At 42.8% G+C, this 19450-nt stretch overlaps 1 protein-coding gene across 1 annotated transcript in view; it reads left to right on the top strand.

Moving 5' to 3' along the window:
• ACER3 (alkaline ceramidase 3) overlaps positions 1-17241 on the top strand; it is a 62698-nt gene extending 45457 nt beyond the window's left edge. Inside the window, exons 7-11 of the mRNA XM_082335728.1 lie at positions 1478-1536; positions 4849-4950; positions 8732-8836; positions 10505-10550; positions 10779-17241. Coding sequence (XP_082191854.1) covers positions 1478-1536; positions 4849-4950; positions 8732-8836; positions 10505-10550; positions 10779-10832 — 366 coding nt within the window. The 3' untranslated portion in view covers positions 10833-17241. The remainder of the gene's footprint in view (positions 1-1477; positions 1537-4848; positions 4951-8731; positions 8837-10504; positions 10551-10778) is intronic.
• Positions 17242-19450: the final 2209 nt, after the last annotated feature.

Genomic DNA, 19450 nt, shown 5'->3' on the forward strand with positions numbered 1-19450 from the left:
GCAAATAAAGAGCTGCTGTGCTGAATGACTTTGCGTAGTCAATATTGGAGCTTACTTTTACCTGTTGTCAAACATAAGGGCTCCGTTGTCTGTCTTGTTCTGTATATACGTACTGATAATATGGTATGCGCTACTAACCTCATCCTTAAAGCTAAAAGGAGTTTGAAAATTTGCCTTTATGGACTTTTGAAAGGTAGGCTTCACTGTGCGCTATTACAGCAATCTGTTTTATGTCAGATGAGCAGACACGTGCATATGCTTGCAGGATAGTAATAGCTGAATGCCCCAGTTACAGCAGAGGGAGAGGCAGTCCGTGCCTTGAAGACAACGTAGTCTAAAAGAAGGAAAGGTATGAGGAGGTCAGTAGAACATGGTAAGCATGTTTGTAAACGCACCTCTGTGAGGTTTAGTGGCTTTTAAAAATAGGCAGCAAAGGTTGATCATTTTTCTGTGTCGTGTCAACACGGCAGCATTAGATAGGAGTTAGCGAAAAGCAAAATGTGAGTCGGTGAACAGTGAACAAGGAAGCGAAAAATAGCGAGGGGCTTGTGGGCCACTGGAGAGAGGCAAAGAGCAAAGCACAACTGCTTGAAGCAAACTGCCTTTTGGCAGGAGGAAACCAGTGTTCAGAATAAAAAGCATGGAGAGTAATTTAATGTCACTGGGGTCCGAAAATCCTCCCTGCTGCAGTGGCTTCTGCGTCACTTTTCAGGCATGACTGACCACCTTTCTTCTCTTCTTTAGTCTATACGTCTCGGAGATGGTGTTATGTGGATCCTAAGCTTGTGAATATAAAAAGGGAGAGTGACTTAAAGATCACGAGGCAGAAAATCAATGATTGCTTTGACTTTTTATATAAGTCAGGCGATTACATTCAAATTCATCAAGCCTACAGTGAGCCAGATTTTGCTCACGGATCTTTTCAGAGAGAATACAGATTGTTGGGATTCAATCTAATTGTAATAGTTGGTTTTAAATGCTTCCTGGAAAGTTCCTTCCATACTGGTGCTCAGTGTGGGCATAGTGCGTAGTCTATTCAGGTGTTTGCTTTCAGGAAGAAATATTAATCAAATATCAGTGAAGGCAGTCTAGCTTTCAGAAACAGTTTTAGCTGATGCTTACGCAATCCTGGGCTAAAATGCACAGATGCAGAAGAGATGATAGGAGTTTTTTACCATTTTGATTTCAGGGTGCTTACTGAGTGCCATCTAGCGTTTGCCTTCTAATTCAAAAAAGTGAAACAGCCGTTTTACACAACTGACTTTTCCTGTAATTGCATAAAGGGCATGGTTTATAATCATACTTTTATTTGAAACTTTTATGGAAGACTTTCTGGAGAAGAAGTTAGAGGGGATACTATTTTCCTGAGACTAAGAAATAAAAATGAACAGAGGCTTCAAAAATTTTTTACTCCTGTAGTGTTTTATTAAGTCTCTTGAATCCAACTGCTGAATTTTATCTCTCTTTTTATTTCCAGATCATGTATGGAACGCTAGTTTCCATTATAGTTCTACGATCTGTTTATATAGTATTATGGTAAGTAACTGTTTAGTTCAGCATTATAAGATATAACTTAGCATTTGCATCTTTTTTTGGTGGGCTTAACATGAGAAATTGGCAGTGGCAAAATTTCTTTAACTAGGTACATAATGCTAGCTCTCATGTGCTCTGCGTGGTCGAAAGGGAATGGCTCATCCCGCATTTTTTTGAAGCTACTGGGATAACGTTGAACAAAACTGAGATCTCTACGCTTATGATCGGTGTTCGCTGCCGAGTGTTCTGCTAGCGGCTTCAGCTGTTAGCCTGGGACTTCAAGGGGAATGGAGTCTCTGGCTTCATATTGCTGGGTAACGTGAAATCTATTGCCGGTGTCCAAAATCTAATGATGATACTTGGAGGGAGGTGGGAGTAAGACTGCAGAGCTGAACCATGGGTTAATATTTTCCTTTCCTCTTCCCTACTCAAGTATCTAAAATTCAAATGTAAAAGGTAATAACACAGAAGGTTAAATGATAGTTTTCCTTACAGTTTTGACTGGGTAAAGTTAGGTATACGCTATGGAACTTGAAATAAAAACTATTTATAAGAAACAAAATGGTAGTAGAAATGTTAGGGGACATTGAGAAGCATTAGAATCGTCAGAGCGCAGACTTGGTGGGTAAAAGTGAAGAAAAAGGAATTGAATCAGTACTGGAGTAAACGCGTACCTTTAACTCTCAGGGGCACGACTGGTTGCCCCTTCCCATCTCTCCCCTGGGAATAGTTGGTGTTCTCATGGGTCTGGGGATTGCCCCTGAAAATCGCTGATTTCTCTCTACTGTCTTCATTCCAAGCGTGCTTTTTGTTAAACTTTGTTTCACGTTACACACTATCTGTTGAGAAACACAAGGAAGAATTCAACAAAAAGCGTGGATTTAAAGCAGATTTATTGAATCACCTTCCAGTTGCAATTTCAGTTAATTTGGTTCGCCTTTCCCCAAGAAATCCCCACAGACCAAGCGTAAACGTTCACAGACTTTTATTAATCAAGAAGAACTTAAAACTGATAGTGCTTTGCTGGCAGCTTTAGAAACAATCATCAGTTTAAAGGCACTTTTCAAACCCATCAACATGGAAATTTTAATCCTAACCTAGAGATCTTAAGTGATATTACCTTAATTCACTTCCAAGGGAAGCGAAGTTGAATCAAGTTCAGGTCTTTCTAATTTTGTTCTTATACAAGGATTTAGCACCATTCCAGTCACTTAGATTAAATTTCTTTCTGTCTCCGTAGACAAACCCTGGGGCCTGCTATCTTTCCAGTTCTGCAAATTGCACACACTTGGGCACTGTCATTATTTCTGAAGCATTTCGTTGTCATCTGTCACTATCAGTAACTCAGCCATCCTCCCTCCCAGGGCGTCATTCATTTTTTTTCCTCCTGCAAAGCCTGTCTCTGAAGTTTCACCTACTTTTTCACTTCTGTTTTAGGGGTTTGGAGTGTATTTGCTTAATTAGCTAGATCACTTCATTGCAACATGGCCCTACAAAGACTTGCTTCCCCTTTTGGTTATATTATGCAAACTGGTTAGAAAGTTGGGATGGGGAGAGAAGTAGGTTTAAAGGACTTCTAAATTTTAACTAAACTACTACTAATTTTAAATTAGTTCTGCTAGAGAAGCTGTGCCAGCCCGAAAGTAGCCTTTCTTTTCTCTAAAAGTCATCCCCAAGTACACTTTCGGATTTACTGCCTCTGCGTTGCTAAAACATATTCCTGTCTTTCCATTGATAGTGCACTTCTCCAAGCCTGTTTCAGCTTACATATCAACCCCGATTTCTGCTTGTTTTGTTTCTTACTTCCTTAATGTATATTAGCTTCCTATCACTCATATTTCTTAGTGCAGGGCTTGAAGCCGCTCTGAGCTTTTGAGTAACAGTCTCAAAGAACAGCAGGTTATTCCTTCCAGGCGGCTGCCTCCTCCTGGCCTCATCATTTGTTGCTGTTCCTGCCTGTTTCCCCCACACTTTTCATCTCGTTCTTGGGGCTGCTTCCTTCCCAAGGTTACAACTTGGCAAGTGGTGTTCTCTGTTCACAAAGCGTGTTCCCCATTAATAAGTGATGCCAGCCTCCCTCTCATTCCTTCACAAAACAACACCATTTATTCCCTGAACAATTCTAGCTATAATTACCTAATTACCAGCATGTATAACATACCATTTAGTGCTCTTTCATGTCCTGGGCTTGCTTATGTCTCCAGAGCACCGAGTCGGGAATATTACAGTGTAGTCTCTGCCATGTACTGCATGGTGCTCCATGCTTTTATTGGACTAAACAAATAATAATTTTGCTAGTTTATATTGGCAGTACACTTGTGAATATATACAACTTGTATCTGGTTAGTTTGCCCTGTGGAAGAAGCTCTACCTGTCATGTTTTGCACATTTGGTTGCCAGTGCTCACAGCTCTGAAACGTGCACCGTGTATAACACAGTGGAGAAAAAACAGCTCAGGAATGCGTTTTAACCTAAAATCTAAACTGCGTTCATAATGCATAAAAATAACTTGAACAGTATTTCATGGTAGCCTTTTAGGGTTGGAATTGGGTTTGCTTTTGGACTTGTCTTATTAGTGGGAAAGGAGCAAATGCTACAGACTTCCACGTAGGAAGTTTACAATTCCATGGTCCAACCTGAACGCAGATAGTGAGGGTAAATTAATTAATGATGTGCTTTATTGCATCTGATTCTCCAGTGTGGTTCCCATATCCTAAAGAGGATTTTTTTTTCCTCCCAAAATGAAGTTGACAATTTTCCATCCCCAATAGCACTCAGCGAGAAAATACAACATGAAATGACTGCTTTCTAAAACCCTTCATTTGGTTAGTTGTTGGTCATGGTGGTCTACATTCACAAAAGACTACAGTCGTTTTGAAAGACGTTATTTAAACAAGTCCCCTTGTATAGGGATATCGTGTATTGGAAAAGCGCCTCTTCTTTTGGGAGAGCCCTAATTTGTAACATGGCTATTTTTTAACTGAAAGATTATACATGGGACTGAAGAATTAGTACCTTTTCGCCAACTTCAGTTTTCCCACTTAATTATTTTTTTGTTAAGAGAGCGCAGTATTTAGCAGAACAATTAGAAATATAGAAGTAAAACATTTAAAAGACCAGTCTCGGAGATTGTGAATTCAGGAGAGAGGGGAGGAGGTAAAATATAATACTTAAATAGATAAGATTTGAAGTCGATGTTTTTGCTTTTGGGAAAAAAATAATAAAGCAGTTTATTTGTATGTAATAATCTTTATGTATGTTGCATAAAGAATCTTGAACTAAACTTTGCATTATTTCTCTCTCTCGTCTCTCTAGGGTATACCCATGGCTTAGAGGTCTAGGCTATACATCTTTAACTGTATTTTTAATGGGATTTTTTCTCTGGAATGTGGACAACATTTTCTGTGATAAATTGAGGTGAGTTCTTTCACTTTGTCCAGATAGCTCTTAATAGTCTTTTAGCATAAAGCTTTGTTTTTTCTGTGGTGTATTTTCAAGTCCATCTCACGGTATGTATGGTACGCTGCCTACAAAACATTCAGAAGGGTTTTATCCAGTTTGCTCATGACTAGATTCAGCACTCAACAGTTTTTTAATGTTTTTTTATCCATGAATAGATTTATTTTTTTAAATAATTGATACTTCTCTTTAACTTCAATTTAAATCAAGAGAAAGTCGTTTTGAGGATCTGTGGCTTACTAAAGCCTGCTATTCACACTTGATTTCATCTGAATGAGTTTTTTATCCTGCTTTTTTTGGGGCTTCTGCTCTTGCCATTTCCCAGGAAAATATGAAAAGCAATAGTTCTGCAGGTTAAAGAAATATCTAATGCAATATATCTGTCACCAATAAACAACAGCTGTTTGAGCATCTCAGAAAGAAGAGTAACTCTGGGAGCCAATACACCATGCTTGGCTGTCATTATTAGCCTGAAGTCTTCTGGCTTAGCACTGGTAGAGGAGGCCAGGAAAGACTTCCTCTCTGTTTAGCGTGTTGCCAAACGGGGTAAAAAAGGCTTCCAGACCAAGCTCGTAGGAACCCACCAGCTCCTCGTATGGCTAGATATCCTGTCTGTGCAAGAAAGACCAGCAGTCCAAGAGGTTGTTCTCTTCATGCGTGTTCCTTTGGAACTGGACAACTGCACCTTTCTTTTGCTTAGCTGTGATGCTTGTGTTCCACCACAACCTGGAAGAGAAGGAAAGGTTGATGCCAGCATCCAGAAAATCCATTCTTGACTCTCTGATATAATGTTACGCCGCTGAATCTGTGGTGTACGGAATTGTTCTAGTAGGTTGCTTTGTCAGGGTCGGATCATAGTGTGCTGTAAAGAAGTCCAGTGTTTTCCATCTGCCCCTTTTGGCTCTGTATTCCTTGCACTAGGTTAGGCCAGCTGAAGGTTAACTCCCACAGACTTTTCTTGAAACTTTTTTAAAAAATATAGCTGTACTGTATGTAATACATGGTGCCTCATCCCTAGAAACACTTGATACAGATGGTATAGAAAAGTTATTTGCCAACACAAGCGGGTAGGTATACAGCGACTTTGCAAGTATTGGCATCAGGGTTGATTTTTGCAGCTGCATCACATCACTGGTGAGATCATAACCCCCAATTCACCAAGCCTGCTGAGCTGCTGCAGGTCCGTGGGGCTTTTGAACTTGTTCCTAGACTCAAAGATTACACCAGCTGCTGGAGCGCTTTTTTTCCATCCTCATTTTGCAAAGGGGAAAAAAAAAGTTAGCATATTTCCTGTAATACTTGTTTGGTTATGGTGTTGGAAAAAAATAAATACGGTTGTTTACTAGCTTTAATCAGATGTCTGCAGAGCATTGAATTTCTCCAGGTGGTATTGTAACTCGAACCTTTGGAGAAAATATATTCCAGTTCCTTGTAATTTTTTTATTCTCTAAAGGTCTAACTTGTGAATCATCCACCTCCCTGCTCTTTTTGGTTTTAATGTTCAAAACCGTATTTTGGTTCAGTTTTTGTTTTTCCATATTTCATTAAATTTGGAGCTTATTAAAAAAAAAAAAAAAAAAACACCAAAACAACAACAACAAAAAACCAAACCAAACCAAATACACATCTATAGCACTCAGCTTCCCTGGTTGAATCCATGCACTTTTGAACTTGAGCTTTGAGGTTTCCTGCCATCCAAAGGCCAGAGGCTGTGCCGGGGTGACAGTCTGTGTTTTCCACTATGTCATTCCCCGGCTGACTGAATCGAAGCTCTGTGTTCGTATTTGTGACTGAGGAGCTCTGGAAACCAAGCAAAAGCTCAGGGATTAGCGTTTAGTCAGGGGGACTGAACACTAGAACATCAAGCAGTAAGCAAGTATTACAGAAGCTGCAGATTTTTCTTCCTTAACACCTGCGATCATTGTTTTCCTTTTTTTGTTTTGACTGAATGTGAAATGAAAGTCAAAAAAGAAGACAGGCAGATGCAAACATTTGCTCCACCATCAACCAAAACAGGCGTTATCTGCAGAAGCCTAGTGTGCAGGAGAAATCGGGGCAATGTAGTTCCTTCCCTTTCTTTCTCTCTCCCCATCCCTTAGCCTCTTCCCACGTACTTCACACCCCTTACTCTGCAAAATACAAGGCATGTTGGCGGAGTATTTCAGCCCCTCTGCTTTCATTGCTTCCTCACTAAACACCCATTTTGTCCCTGTGTTAGAGTACAACAGGGAAAGGCAAGCTAAGCTTCCACGGAGCTGGAGAATAGGTGGCGTGATTGCCAGATGTGAAGTGATGCTGTCTGATGGATCCCATTTCCTCTCTCAGACCTTACACTCAGCGTTTCATCCTATGGACAGTAGTTCACCATGTTTTGGGGAGGAGAATGGTAGAACTCATTTGGGACTGTGGGATGCCATAAATATATGTTAACGGAGTCAAATCCAGTTGGCGGCCGGTCACAAGTGGTGTTCCCCGGGGCTCAGTGCTGGGGCCGGTCCTGTTCAATATCTTCACTGACGATCTGGATGAGGGGATCGAGGGCACCCTCAGTCAGTTTGCAGATGGCACCAAGTGGGGTGGAAGTGTCGATCTGCTGGAGGGCAGGGAGGCCCTGCAGAGGGACCTGGCCAGGCCGGGTCGATGGGCCCAGGCCAACTGTATGAGGGTCAGCAAGGCTCAGGGCCGGGTCCTGCCCTGGGGGCACAACAACCCCAGGCACCGCTGCAGGCGTGGGGAGGAGCGGCTGGGAGCTGCCCGGCGGGAAAGGGCCTGGGGGTGCTGGTCGACAGCCGCTGGACATGAGCCAGCAGGGTGCCCAGGTGGCCAAGAGGGCCAATGGCACCCTGGCTTGTATCAGGACCGGTGTGGCCAGCAGGAGCAGGGCAGGGATGGTCCCCCTGTGCTGGGCACTGGGGAGGCCGCCCCTCGAATGCTGTGCTCAGCGCTGGGCCCCGCACCCCACGGCGGCCATGGAGGGGCTGGAGCGTGGCCAGAGCAGGGCAGCGAGGCTGGGGCAGGGGCTGGAGCACAAGGCTGGGGAGGAGCGGCTGGGGGAGCTGGGGGGGCTCAGCCTGGAGAAGAGGAGGCTGAGGGGAGCCCTCATCGCTCTCTGCAACGGCCTGAAAGGAGGCTGGAGCCGGGGGGGTCGGTCTCTGCTCCCCAGGAACAAGCGCTGGGACGAGAGGGAACGGCCTCAAGCTGCGCCAGGGCAGGTTTGGGTTGGGTATGGGGAAAAACTTCTTCCCCCAAAGGGCTGTCAGGGCCTGGCCCAGGCTGCCCAGGGCAGGGGCTGACTCCCCATCCCTGGAGGGATTTAGAAGCTGGGGAGATGTGGTGCTTAGGGACATGGTTGGGTGGTGGGCTTGGCAGTGATAGGTTAACGGTTGGACTCGATGATCTTAAGGGTCTTTTCCAACCTTAACGATTCTATGATTTTATGATTCTTTATTACCTGAAATTTGAGTCCAGAAGTAACTGATCGCTCATTGTATGAAGAAGTGTGTGCTTTCTTTAAACATGTAAGAAAGCCAGTTTGCTACTATCCTTCTATGCTGGCTGTATAAGGTGTAACTGCTGTTCCTCACCTGCTGAAAGCCTGACTACGTGAAGCCTCACTCGTGAAGCACACGCCTGAGACAGGGAAACAGTAATGTGTGATCTGACAATGAAGCACTGCGATTTGAGATTGCTTAGCTTGAGAAAAAAAAAAAAAACATTGCATGGTGTTTCTTTCTTACAGAGCACTACGAGAGAAGATGCCTCCTGTTGTGGGAGCTGTGACACAGTTTCATGCGTGGTGGCATATTCTCACAGGCCTGGGCTCTTACCTTCATATCTTGCTAAGGTAGGAAATGTTTTCTAAACTGGATGGTTCATAAAGCAGTTTTAGGAGTTTTCCTAGGTTTGGATTTACTTCAAAATGTATCAGCCAGAACAGCAGGAAAATGACTTCTGGTGGGAGTTTTTCTTTCATCTTTGCAACTGGTCTAAAAACTCTGTAAAAGTAAATTATAATCTTCAAAATGTCATCATTAATCTTTAGAGAGTCATCATTCTTCACGAAAATGCAATTCAGAAATGGGAACCCTGTAGCAGTTAAAACTGCAAAACTATTTGACAGTACATTAATTGCAGAATGTAAGCTATTAGTCCCTTTCTGTTCTTGAGCAGCAATCCTGAAGTACTTACACATGTTCAATTTTAGAAGCGTAACTAATCTTTTTGATAGGCACTGTCGCTCCTGAAAACTAGCAGGCATCATGCTATAGAGCAGAAGGGTGATGGCTGAAGTGGTTGGAGCAGAGCGGTTCCCAGAAGTGCAGGATATTAGTTTTAGGAGACTTAAATGAGAGCCTAAGTTAGCAAGTATGCAGCCAGCAGATTTTTGTCTCTCTTTTTGCTCTATACTACCATCTAGTGGAACCAGGAACAAAAATAGAATTTAAGCGGGAATCTGAAGAATTTCTGTAGCTTGTTCATTATGTCAGGAAATAATATTTTACCACTTAACCATAAGAGAATGTCTGTTTAACAGATACGTTCTATGTAGTTGAGAAAACTTGATTGCATATCAGTTTTTCTACATCTAACATAGTATTCTCCTTTTTTGTCAGATGTTAAAATAGCTAATAAAAGGAAAACGCAAGGAAAATAAGTACATTTCCAGTAGCTATTCTGATAGCTTTTTTATATATGCATATATATATGGATGTGTATCTATATGTACCTGTATATATAAAATATGTCATGGTATGTGAAAATCGGCTGCTCCGTTTTCGCTGACAGGTTGTCTGCTGCCCTAAACAGCTTGAAATAATCTTTTGAAGAAAATTCCTTACAGAAAGCAAGCTGGTGCAGAGAGTTTGGATAGCATAAGCACGGTTTTTACCGCACGCTGCACGGAGAAAATAATTTGGGTGTGCATCCTCTGGCCCTTGGGGAATGTGCAGATGCCTGATTTGTCTGTCCTACCCCAATGAACGACATGCTTTCCCTGCAGTAGTTTCCCTAGTATTTTCTCAGCCACACAGTGGCATCGCCTATGTCCACTTAAAAAAGTGAGGTCATACACAGGAAAAGATCTACTGAGGGGAGAGGGTGTATAAGAACAAAAATGAGATACAGAATCAAGCTATGCTGCTTCCCCCCCGCCCTTAACATCTGCTGTATTTTGTGGTACGCTGATTTAATTTCATCCTTCTAAAATGACAGGCTCTAGTGCCTGTTTAGTCTTCTCCATAGTGGAGAGAGAATCTACTTCTCTGGGTCTCTCTCTTTCTCCCCACATAGGTGATAAGGGTAGATTAGTTTGCTAATCATAGTCTAGCACAGAGGGATATACTGTAACCTAATGTCTCCTGTTTTGCATAAATCTAGGCAGAATGGGTAGCTCTGCAATCACAGGAGCAGTTCTTTTCTAGTTGGAAAATAAAACTGGGATTAGTACATCATTATTATTTTATATGCTGTCTTATACATGAAATTTTAAGCACACTTTTCTCCTTTTCCTCAGTTTATACACAAGGACACTTTTCCTGAAACACAGGCCAAAGGTGAAGGTAAGCAAGCAATATTTTGTGTCCATTAATGCACTGCAGCATTTGGATATTTTGTGCTTTGAGCTTGCATTGGGGCTCACTGATTATTCCTGTTAGGGTACTATCTTTGATTTCTACTTACATCCCAAGAAATCCAGTTGAAATGATGGTTAACAGTGTTTGGTTTCTGTTCCAAGAGACATAATATTCCAAGAAATCTTTCCCCTCTTCCTATTTTTCTTTTAACAGTTTCTTTTTGGAATATGGCCTGTTCTTCTTGTGGAGCCGCCCAAGAAGCTTTGACTGAGACGCAGGCGGTCACATGCGATCACCTAGCCAGCTGAATAAAGCGATTCAACAATTACTATGGCTGAAGTGTCAAAATTATGGATCAATTCAAGCACCGTTGCTATAAAAGGACTTCTCTGTGTTACTAGGCCAGCCGGCCAGAACAGAGCAAAGAGTTGGCACACTAGGGAAATAATGTTTAGTACAGCTTTATTCTAAGTTGTTAAAACAAAGATTAAGACACAATATTTTTATGTATATATTGTATAGCTGATGATACTGAGCTAATATTTCGTGCTGGTCACAGAAAACTAACCATTTTTGAAGTGGATTGCGTACGTTTTTCATTCAGTTGTTGTTCTTTCTGTGGTTTAAACTACTATTAGTAACTGAATGACAAAAACAGGCCATTGATGGCCAAGCTAAGCATTTGTGTGGCCTATAGTGAACTGAATGCTTAACCTGAACTACTTTAATCTTGCACTTTTATACAATTAATGAAGTATGTAGTGGTTGATTTAGGGCTTTATTCTATCTTGCTTTTCCACAGCCTCCTTTGCAATCTATATTTTAAGCAAAATGGTTGGGATACCTGTGCCATTTAGTTCATTTTGTACCAAGCTTCCATTTTCTCTTTAGTCCAGCTGAGGTACATCGTGGAGGATGTTCCAGGGTGTGACCGGCAGAAGACACGCAAGATGGTGAAGCATTATAGGGGTTCTCGTTTGTGTGTGGAAACTGCATTCCTAATTTGTTTGACCAGTGATCTGTCAGGAGACTGCAGAGTGACTGTATAAACACAAGAAACACTTTTTTTTTATTTTTTATAATTATTATTTACATGCCTCCCTTTTCTATCCCTACTTTTTACTCCCCATGTCCCATTCATGCTACAGATTGACAAACACCTTCGATGTGTGCTAGTTCAGCTTTGAATTCATCTCCTTCACTTATTTTACAAGTCTTAAATATTGGTCTGACTTTTAGAAGCAGCTTCTTATTCAGAAATATTGAAGAAAGAGTAAAGAACAAGACTGATATTCAGGATATCCCAAAATATAATTGGCAGCACTTTGCTTGCTCTTAACCTGTCCATCACGTGGTTACTCTGTGGAAAGTTGACCACCATTTTAAAACCAAACTTTGGGGATTAATGGGAGAGACAAACTCTCTGGTTTCTGCAATTTTTATCTACCTAGCTGATGAAAGTTAAGAAGCAAGCATGAAGAAAACATTGAACTAATACAGTGTTTCAAAATATACCTCATATCGGAGGCTGTGGTTTTGACTCTTCAGATCTTGGGGCAACTAACGGAGTCTGTCTCTGGGCCTCCTAGCTGCCATGCTATGCAATTTTTGTCTGCTTTTGATGCTCTGAGGGATTTATCCTTCTTGCCATGAAGGAAAAAAGGGAAATGGTCAGACTGATTGGAAATCTCATTCTGTGTTGATTTAAAACGTGCCCACAGCAGCAAGGCACGCTCATGTAGCTATAAAGCTGTCTCCCAGATCACAAAGTCCTGGCCGGTGTAAGCTTCCTTGCTCCGGCTGCTGAAAAAGTCGGACTGAAATCTGTGTTGTACAATCAACGCTGACTAAAATGGTCTCCTTCCTTTAATATCTTTTTTTCTTTTCTCCTGTTTGCAGCTTAGCTGCATCCTCCGTGTCCATCAGTAGCACTCCTACTGATGTGAATCTCCAAATCAAATCGTGGCTTTTGTTATGTGACTGACCCTGGACTCTTGGGATCAAATAGACCCAAACTCAGGGTTAGAAAAAGATACTTAACCTTGAGTGACTTCAGTGAGGTTTAAGCACGTGCTGATAGCGGTGCATTTCAACCTGTAATCAGCAAACCACTATAAAGATTCTCGAATGAAAATTTTGAAACAGATTTGTTGTTAGTAGGCTCTGGTTCCATAGGCAAGGTCAGTGTCTGTGTTGGGAAATTTGAGTGATGTTCAGTCTGAAAGACGTTGGAATAATGAGCATAGAGGTAGGAACATGCTGTCTTGGATCAAGTGTCTTTAATTATCCAGAAGGCGTATTTTTTTGTAAAGAGATTTGAGAACTGTTTTAAAAATGTAGCTTAAAAATAAGTGCCTGCCTGTTCACCTCCAGGCTCTCTCAAGCATGCTTCTGTACCCTGTATCCGATTTTCTTATTAGTATGTTTACATGTTTTCATAAGTTAGGGAAAGAGTCCCGTAACAGGGGCAGTGCAGCAACGAGACCTATCAACGGTCACTTGTGACATCTGCTAGGTATGGTATAATTTTTAAGAAAACGAACAAAACCTTTATTTTAGTGGCCTTAGTTTTGTTACTGGAGGATCTGGGGGCTCTGTTTGGTTTCCCTGTAACTGCAGGAACCAGAGCGTGCTGAAAAGCCACTTTCTTATTCATAAGGCATCTCTACAATGGTAAATTTTAAAGAACTTTGTTGATTCTCCTACACATTTGCAACTAGGAAGTGTGTGTTTCTTTTCAAATCTTGTTGAATTAAATTGTCAGGATTTAAAAAAAAAAGTTGGAAAAGCCCTTGTTTTAATTTTATGCTGCCGTTAGCTTTCCATTCACATATCATTTGTCACTGATGTTTTTGTCTTTAAAAAAATGACGCAAATTGGCTTCTTTCTTCATTCCAAATGACCAAAAAAGTGCACACCTCTACCACCCTTCCAGCAGCCTTTCTTTCAGGTTATGTTAGACCCTGAAGAATGTAATTTATGTGTGTATCCTTCTAAGCATAAATAATCTAAAATTATGGGTGCTTTGGTTTCACTGCCTTACTGATCTTGTGAGTGATATTGAAAATGGCAAGCCAGTTTTAACTGCATGTCACTGAAATTCAGACTGCCTTTTCTAGTGCCTGGAAAGACATACATCCTTACTCCTGTAATGGGTTAAATGTCTGCTAAATTGCTTTTTATTTATATCGCTTGTAGGACAAGCTGATTTTTTTCTACAAACCTTAGAGCAGCATATCCCAAATTTTTCTTGCACTACATCTTATAAGGTGGGTCATCTTTGATCCTATTTTTTGAGTAGGATTCAGACAGCAGCTACTTTAAAGGGAATTAGGGAAGTAGCAGGTGTCGTTTAATATGAATCCTACAGGATGTGTTGGACAGGCTTGATAGCAATGAACTCGTCGTCTTTAACATCCATGAAGAACCGGGAAATCTGCTACCTTACAACCATCGGCTTGGCACAGATCAGCAGCAAGTAGCTCTGCAGACCGTAAGCTGAAAAATTCTTCCTTGGAAATAAAAGAAAAACCTCAAAATTACTCTCCCAGTACAGATCAACACCATACTTTATGCCAGGAATCTAGATTTTTCTGGATACAGCTCAAGAGATGCATTATCCAGAAGTGAAGATAAGACATCATACACAGAAATCTGCCATCAGGACGAATCTCATCCGTGTTTTGAAGGCAGTGTTGTTAGCTAGCAGTATTAGTCATCTCCGGACTTCATTTTAAGGTTTTTTTTCTTTTAGCACAAGGAAGATGTGCTACCCGCGAGTGTTTGGGAGACCACCCCATAGTCAGAATAGGAATATGCAGTCTTATCGCTTGCCGATCTACCTCTGTCATGTATTGTACGATACCTGTGCCCTTAATTATATCTGCCTGAACGCGCAGGCGTTAGAGCAGCCTGACTTAGACCCTGCAGGCCCTGAGGGCTGCAGCAGTATTGTACTGATCCGCGGCTGGCTCTGGTCGCTCTCCGTAAGCATCCTGGCTTGTTCGGTGTCTGTCGCTTTTAGGATGTGCTCAGTCTGCCCTTCATCTGCGTGCAGAAGTCTGGCTGCTTTAGAAAGAGATACGAGTAGGGGGACTTTAATTCAGACAGGTGAAGTGAAACCTTTTTGGCAGTGAAGCTACATTTAAAGCTAAGATGCAAACAGTATAACTTGTTTTACACGATTTTGGAAGAGACGCGATGGAAAATACTGTTTTATAATTATCTTTAATTCTCTCTTAATCTAATATTGTGCCGTCTTGTTTGGCTGAAGGGAAATCGTATGATTTGAAACGCGGTTGATTCTTTTGGCTGTAGTGCATTGGCTTCCAACACCTGGTTTCAAACAGCTGAATGAGTTTTTCAGCTAACTCCTCCATGTGAAACTCTTAGGAACAGAAAATCCTCCTGGTATCACGAGTGTTTCCCACAGTCACTACCACCTTGTTTAGTTTGCATTCAAGAGTTTTGGTAATACTGGTTTTTTTTCTTTTTTTAAATCTGTTTCTCTCTGTGGATATGTTTTTGGCATTTGATAGCAGGTGGTGAAACAATTCAGTCTAACTCTTCTCAGTGGAAGATGAGCTCTAGCAAAGCAGCACTGCTGTTTTCTTCAGTAGACCCCAGAATCCGGGAACACACCTTAATTTTGGCAGAACGTGTGCCCCGTAATTTAAATTAACATATTCAGGTAAAACAGTTTACTGTAAAGAAACCCCATCTGCACTTTATAAGTAGATGGTGGGAGGCTTTAACTGCAAAGTACTGTTTAACTGTGAGACTTTAGTATGAAGAGGGATAAATGATGGAGTCTTTATTACCCGTAAGAAGCAAAAGCCAGAAGGAGATTAAGAAATTTTACATGGAAAGAGAATAACAGAAGATTAAGCGCAGAATCCCGTAGTATTACGTCAGCCACCTTTCTAATAACTGCACTTTAGATGCTTATGTAACAAGCTCGAATGTTTTGCTATTTATACATTTAATTTTCCAAGCTGACTCTTCCCTCTTTACCATAGAAGTGATGTAGACTCTGTTACATTCGGTCCATTGTAGATTATTCAGCTGTTTTGTTTTTTTTTTATGAGGATGGAACGTGACACAGATTGTTTTGTACGTGAATGAATTCATTTCTTATCCATCTGGAACGTCCTCTGCCAGCTTTGAGAGTCAGTAACGTAACTACAGAGAATATACTGTATAACTATTCAGATTGGCTTTGGATTTCTTCGTTCAGTTTCTCGCTCATGACTGCCGACGGCTGCCAAGTGCCTGATCTCTTTGTCGCAAGTCTTTTCGGAGAGCTGAGGCTGTGTTTTCTCCTGAGGTCCATAAGACAAAGTCCTCGGTAGGTGGGCGGTCAGTTTGGTTTTTCTTAAAAATTCTCCTACCGCAGGAGTCCCAGCGCTCTTTTCAGTTGCTTTCCAGAAACGTAGTTACCCAGTACGTGACTGCCTCTGCTTGGCTCAGACTTGTGCCTGACTACCCCACGTCCCTGATGCTGTCGTATCTTCTCAGATTTTGCAAGCTGGTTGAGGGACGTAGCCCCACGGCTGGCGTTCAGCGCAGCGCGGGTTGTCCAGCGACGGGCACTCCGAGGGCGCAGCGGTCAAGCAAGCACTTTATGCAGAGCCCCGTTACTGGAGCTCCCAGCCAGATGCCTCAAACAGGACTGGGGCTATGGGGCTTCAGATGTACAATTTTAGGGGCAGGGTTGATGCCTGAACCTCCTACTTTACTTCAGAACTCTCTACTTGTTGGAAGTGTTTAGATTTGATGAAGCACAGAATTGCAGATTTAAGAAGAACCAAGTTCAGAATCGAGCTAACGCAAGACCCTAAACCAGTGCCTGGAAGTCTTTTTTTGCACATATTTCACACAAGTTGAATCTGCCTGATGTTTAGAGCAGATTGCTGAGATTTTACGAATGCAGAGATAAAGGGTCTTTTGATTATTTGTCCTTCATCGCCAAAAGACATGAATAGCTGTAAGCACAATCTCAGATTCTTCTTTCCTCAAAACCATGGAACATATATATGTTCCTCCAAAGCCAGTGTTGAATAGAGATGGGCTTTCACACATGCTCATAGCAAATCGTGTACCAAAATATTTTCTAAATTGAAGCCCTCGTCAGTCGCTGCGGGAGAATTTTGGTTGTGTATACTATTGCTCCCTGGATTTTGGAAGAGAGGGTTTCAAGCAGCATAAACAGTAGTTACTCCTTAGACTGAACAGGAACTGATTTTTCTCTTGATCTTCCAAATTGATGTTGCCTATTTGATGTTGACTATTGAACTCAGCTTAATGCACTGATCATGTTTACTGTCTTAGCAAATAACATCTGTCCACCTGTAACGGACATGAAATACCCCGCACGTTACATGACCAAACTTTCTAACGTTGACACTATTAGTTCTAACGTAATGGGTTTTTTTCCTGAAATTCAGTATATTGTTGCAGATAGATAACTACACTGTGACAGATGAATAGCAGTTGACCTGTAAAACGCAGCTGCATTGAGCAATGTTTATTGACAATTTTGATATATACTGAGCTGATCCTTTGTACCAAACCGATGGTAACTAACATTAAGCTTATGTGTATCAGCATATCTTGTTTTGCAAAGCACAGTAGCTTTGAAATATTTAATGTATTTTATTTGTTATTCATGCTGCAGTCAAGCACTAATTTGTGTCTTTATAGTTCAAATTATTAAAGAATTTTGTTTTAAATACAACTTTTCCCCGGTGTTTCTTGGCTTTTGTGTTGCACGGGGCTGGTCAGTTGTTCTTGATGCTGTTCGGCAGATGCGTGGGTGCCTGTCTCGGCTAGTGGGTGCCCAGGTAGGACAGCAGGATTTGTACGACCTTCAGTGATGGGGAAGCCTGCAGCTACGACAGTCTGAGCCCCCGTGGTAGTAGCACAAAGCTTGGTCATCTTGGCTTCTTGCCCGCAGCCATCCAGCAAGCACAGAAACGTTGTAAAACGAAGGGAGATGTGATTGCGTTCATTTTGAACTCCAGCGCAAGGCTCTGGGGTTCCCCGGTCTTCACTGCCCGGTGCTGGGGCCCTTTGAGCACTGGACCTTGCTCGGAGGCGTAGTGCTGACTGCAGGTAGTGCAGGATCTCACCTTCAAAGGCCTTCCCCAGCGCACACCAGTTAGAAAGGGAATTCAGGTGCCTGACATGGCTGGAAGAAGAGGCAAGAGTCGGGTGAATGTGCCATCAGCTTGGAGCGTGCGGTTTGCACGTCCGTTGCCTCATCCTTTTTCTGTTTCTTTCAGTGAGAGAGGAGGATAATCTCTGCAAAGCAGAACCTCTCCAGGCAGAAATCGTGGACCAGTAGGCACTTGCCCAGCAAGTCTCATCACACCCCAGCAGCCAGGCTCAGGTAGTGACCATCGGGTGTTTCCCCTGCTTCTAGCACCGCTCCCTGGTCCTACTCGGAGACCCCATTTTCTCCTGCTCATATCTGTTGCAGCTGTGTTTCTGCAGGGACGACCTTGAACGAAATATTCAGGGGCCAAAGCACAGGGCAGGAAACCTCATAGCCAGTGGTGGAAACGTCTGGGGGAACGCCGCCACCTCCCTTCGGTGCTTGCTTGGTGGTGCTGCGCGCAGAGGCACATCCAAACTCCACAGACAAGCGTTGCCCAAACGCTGGGTGAAATCCAGCTTTGCATTTTGAGCTTGCGGCTAGCCTAGAACTGAGTAATACTTTGAAATTTCCCTGGGGATAAAAACATTGTGGTTCTGTCAAAGACCTCCTCCCAACCAGAAAATTCAATTTTGAGCTTGACAATTCTCTTTCAAGACTCCCAGTTTACTTGCAGCTTTATTAATTTCCTATTCCCTCTTCCCTTCCCCCACACCGACTCCCCCCCTTGCTTTTTATTTATTCAGCGCGTTCCAAGGCTCAAACTGAAGGTATATATTTGCAACACTTTAATCCCAGTGGCTCTAACCAGACCTGTCTGTGCTCGGTGCTGTACCCACGATGGAGGCAGTTGCTGCCAGTTTGGCAGAGGAGCTGGCGATCCAGCCTGGACCTTGGTGCTACGTGCATGGAGATATTGGAGATAAGGGAGTCGCTAATGAAGCTGTGATGGATCTGTCTCTTCTCTGGGTCAGTGGGTGACCCTTTTTGCTGCAAATGTACCTCAAGCAGCTCAGGTGATCTTGGCTTGGCTCTTACCTAGAGGGACCAAGGACTCAACGTGCTTCTGTTATCTCCTGGCCTAATGGAAAACACGACGTGAACTGGCTGGAGGTGAGATCAGTGATATGGCACTACCCAGGAGAGCTCTGTGTCCTCAGAGAACATCTTCAGGGCCATCTGCCCTGTCTCTGCCTCCCGAAACAGCCCCTTCTCCAACAGCTAAGACAGGGCTAACTTGGGTTGCCTGAAGGGACAGGTCCAACACCAGACTGGGGTTCAGCAGGGCTCCTCGGATGGGTCCCCACGGGGACAGGACAGGCAGACAACTCCACCACGGTTGTGCTGGTGTGGGAGGGGGGATCAACAGAGGCAGGACAAGGACAAATGTCTGGATTCAGACTCAGTCGCCTGAGAGCCCAAGAGGGGATAATGTGGTGAGACCTGGAGCTCAGGGAGGTTCCCCCCCCCCCCGCACCCTGAGCAGGAGCAGAGCTGGGATGTCCTCGTTCACCTTGTGCATGTGAGGGACCCTGTGTCTGCCAACACTAATGCTGCGTGGAGCACCGGGTATGATGGATAAAACATCCCAACCTATGAGCAGAAACTGCACGGACTTACTTTAGACCTGTTTTGCAATCAATGTAGTTAATTCAGCGTCCTGGCTCCTGAATTCCTCACCGAGCTGAGATATCCCGAAGCTGGGTGTCTCACCTTGCTCCCATGCAAC

This window comes from Platalea leucorodia (assembly GCF_965183815.1).
Source record: "Platalea leucorodia genome assembly, chromosome: 2".
Classification (NCBI taxonomy): domain Eukaryota; kingdom Metazoa; phylum Chordata; class Aves; order Pelecaniformes; family Threskiornithidae; genus Platalea; species Platalea leucorodia.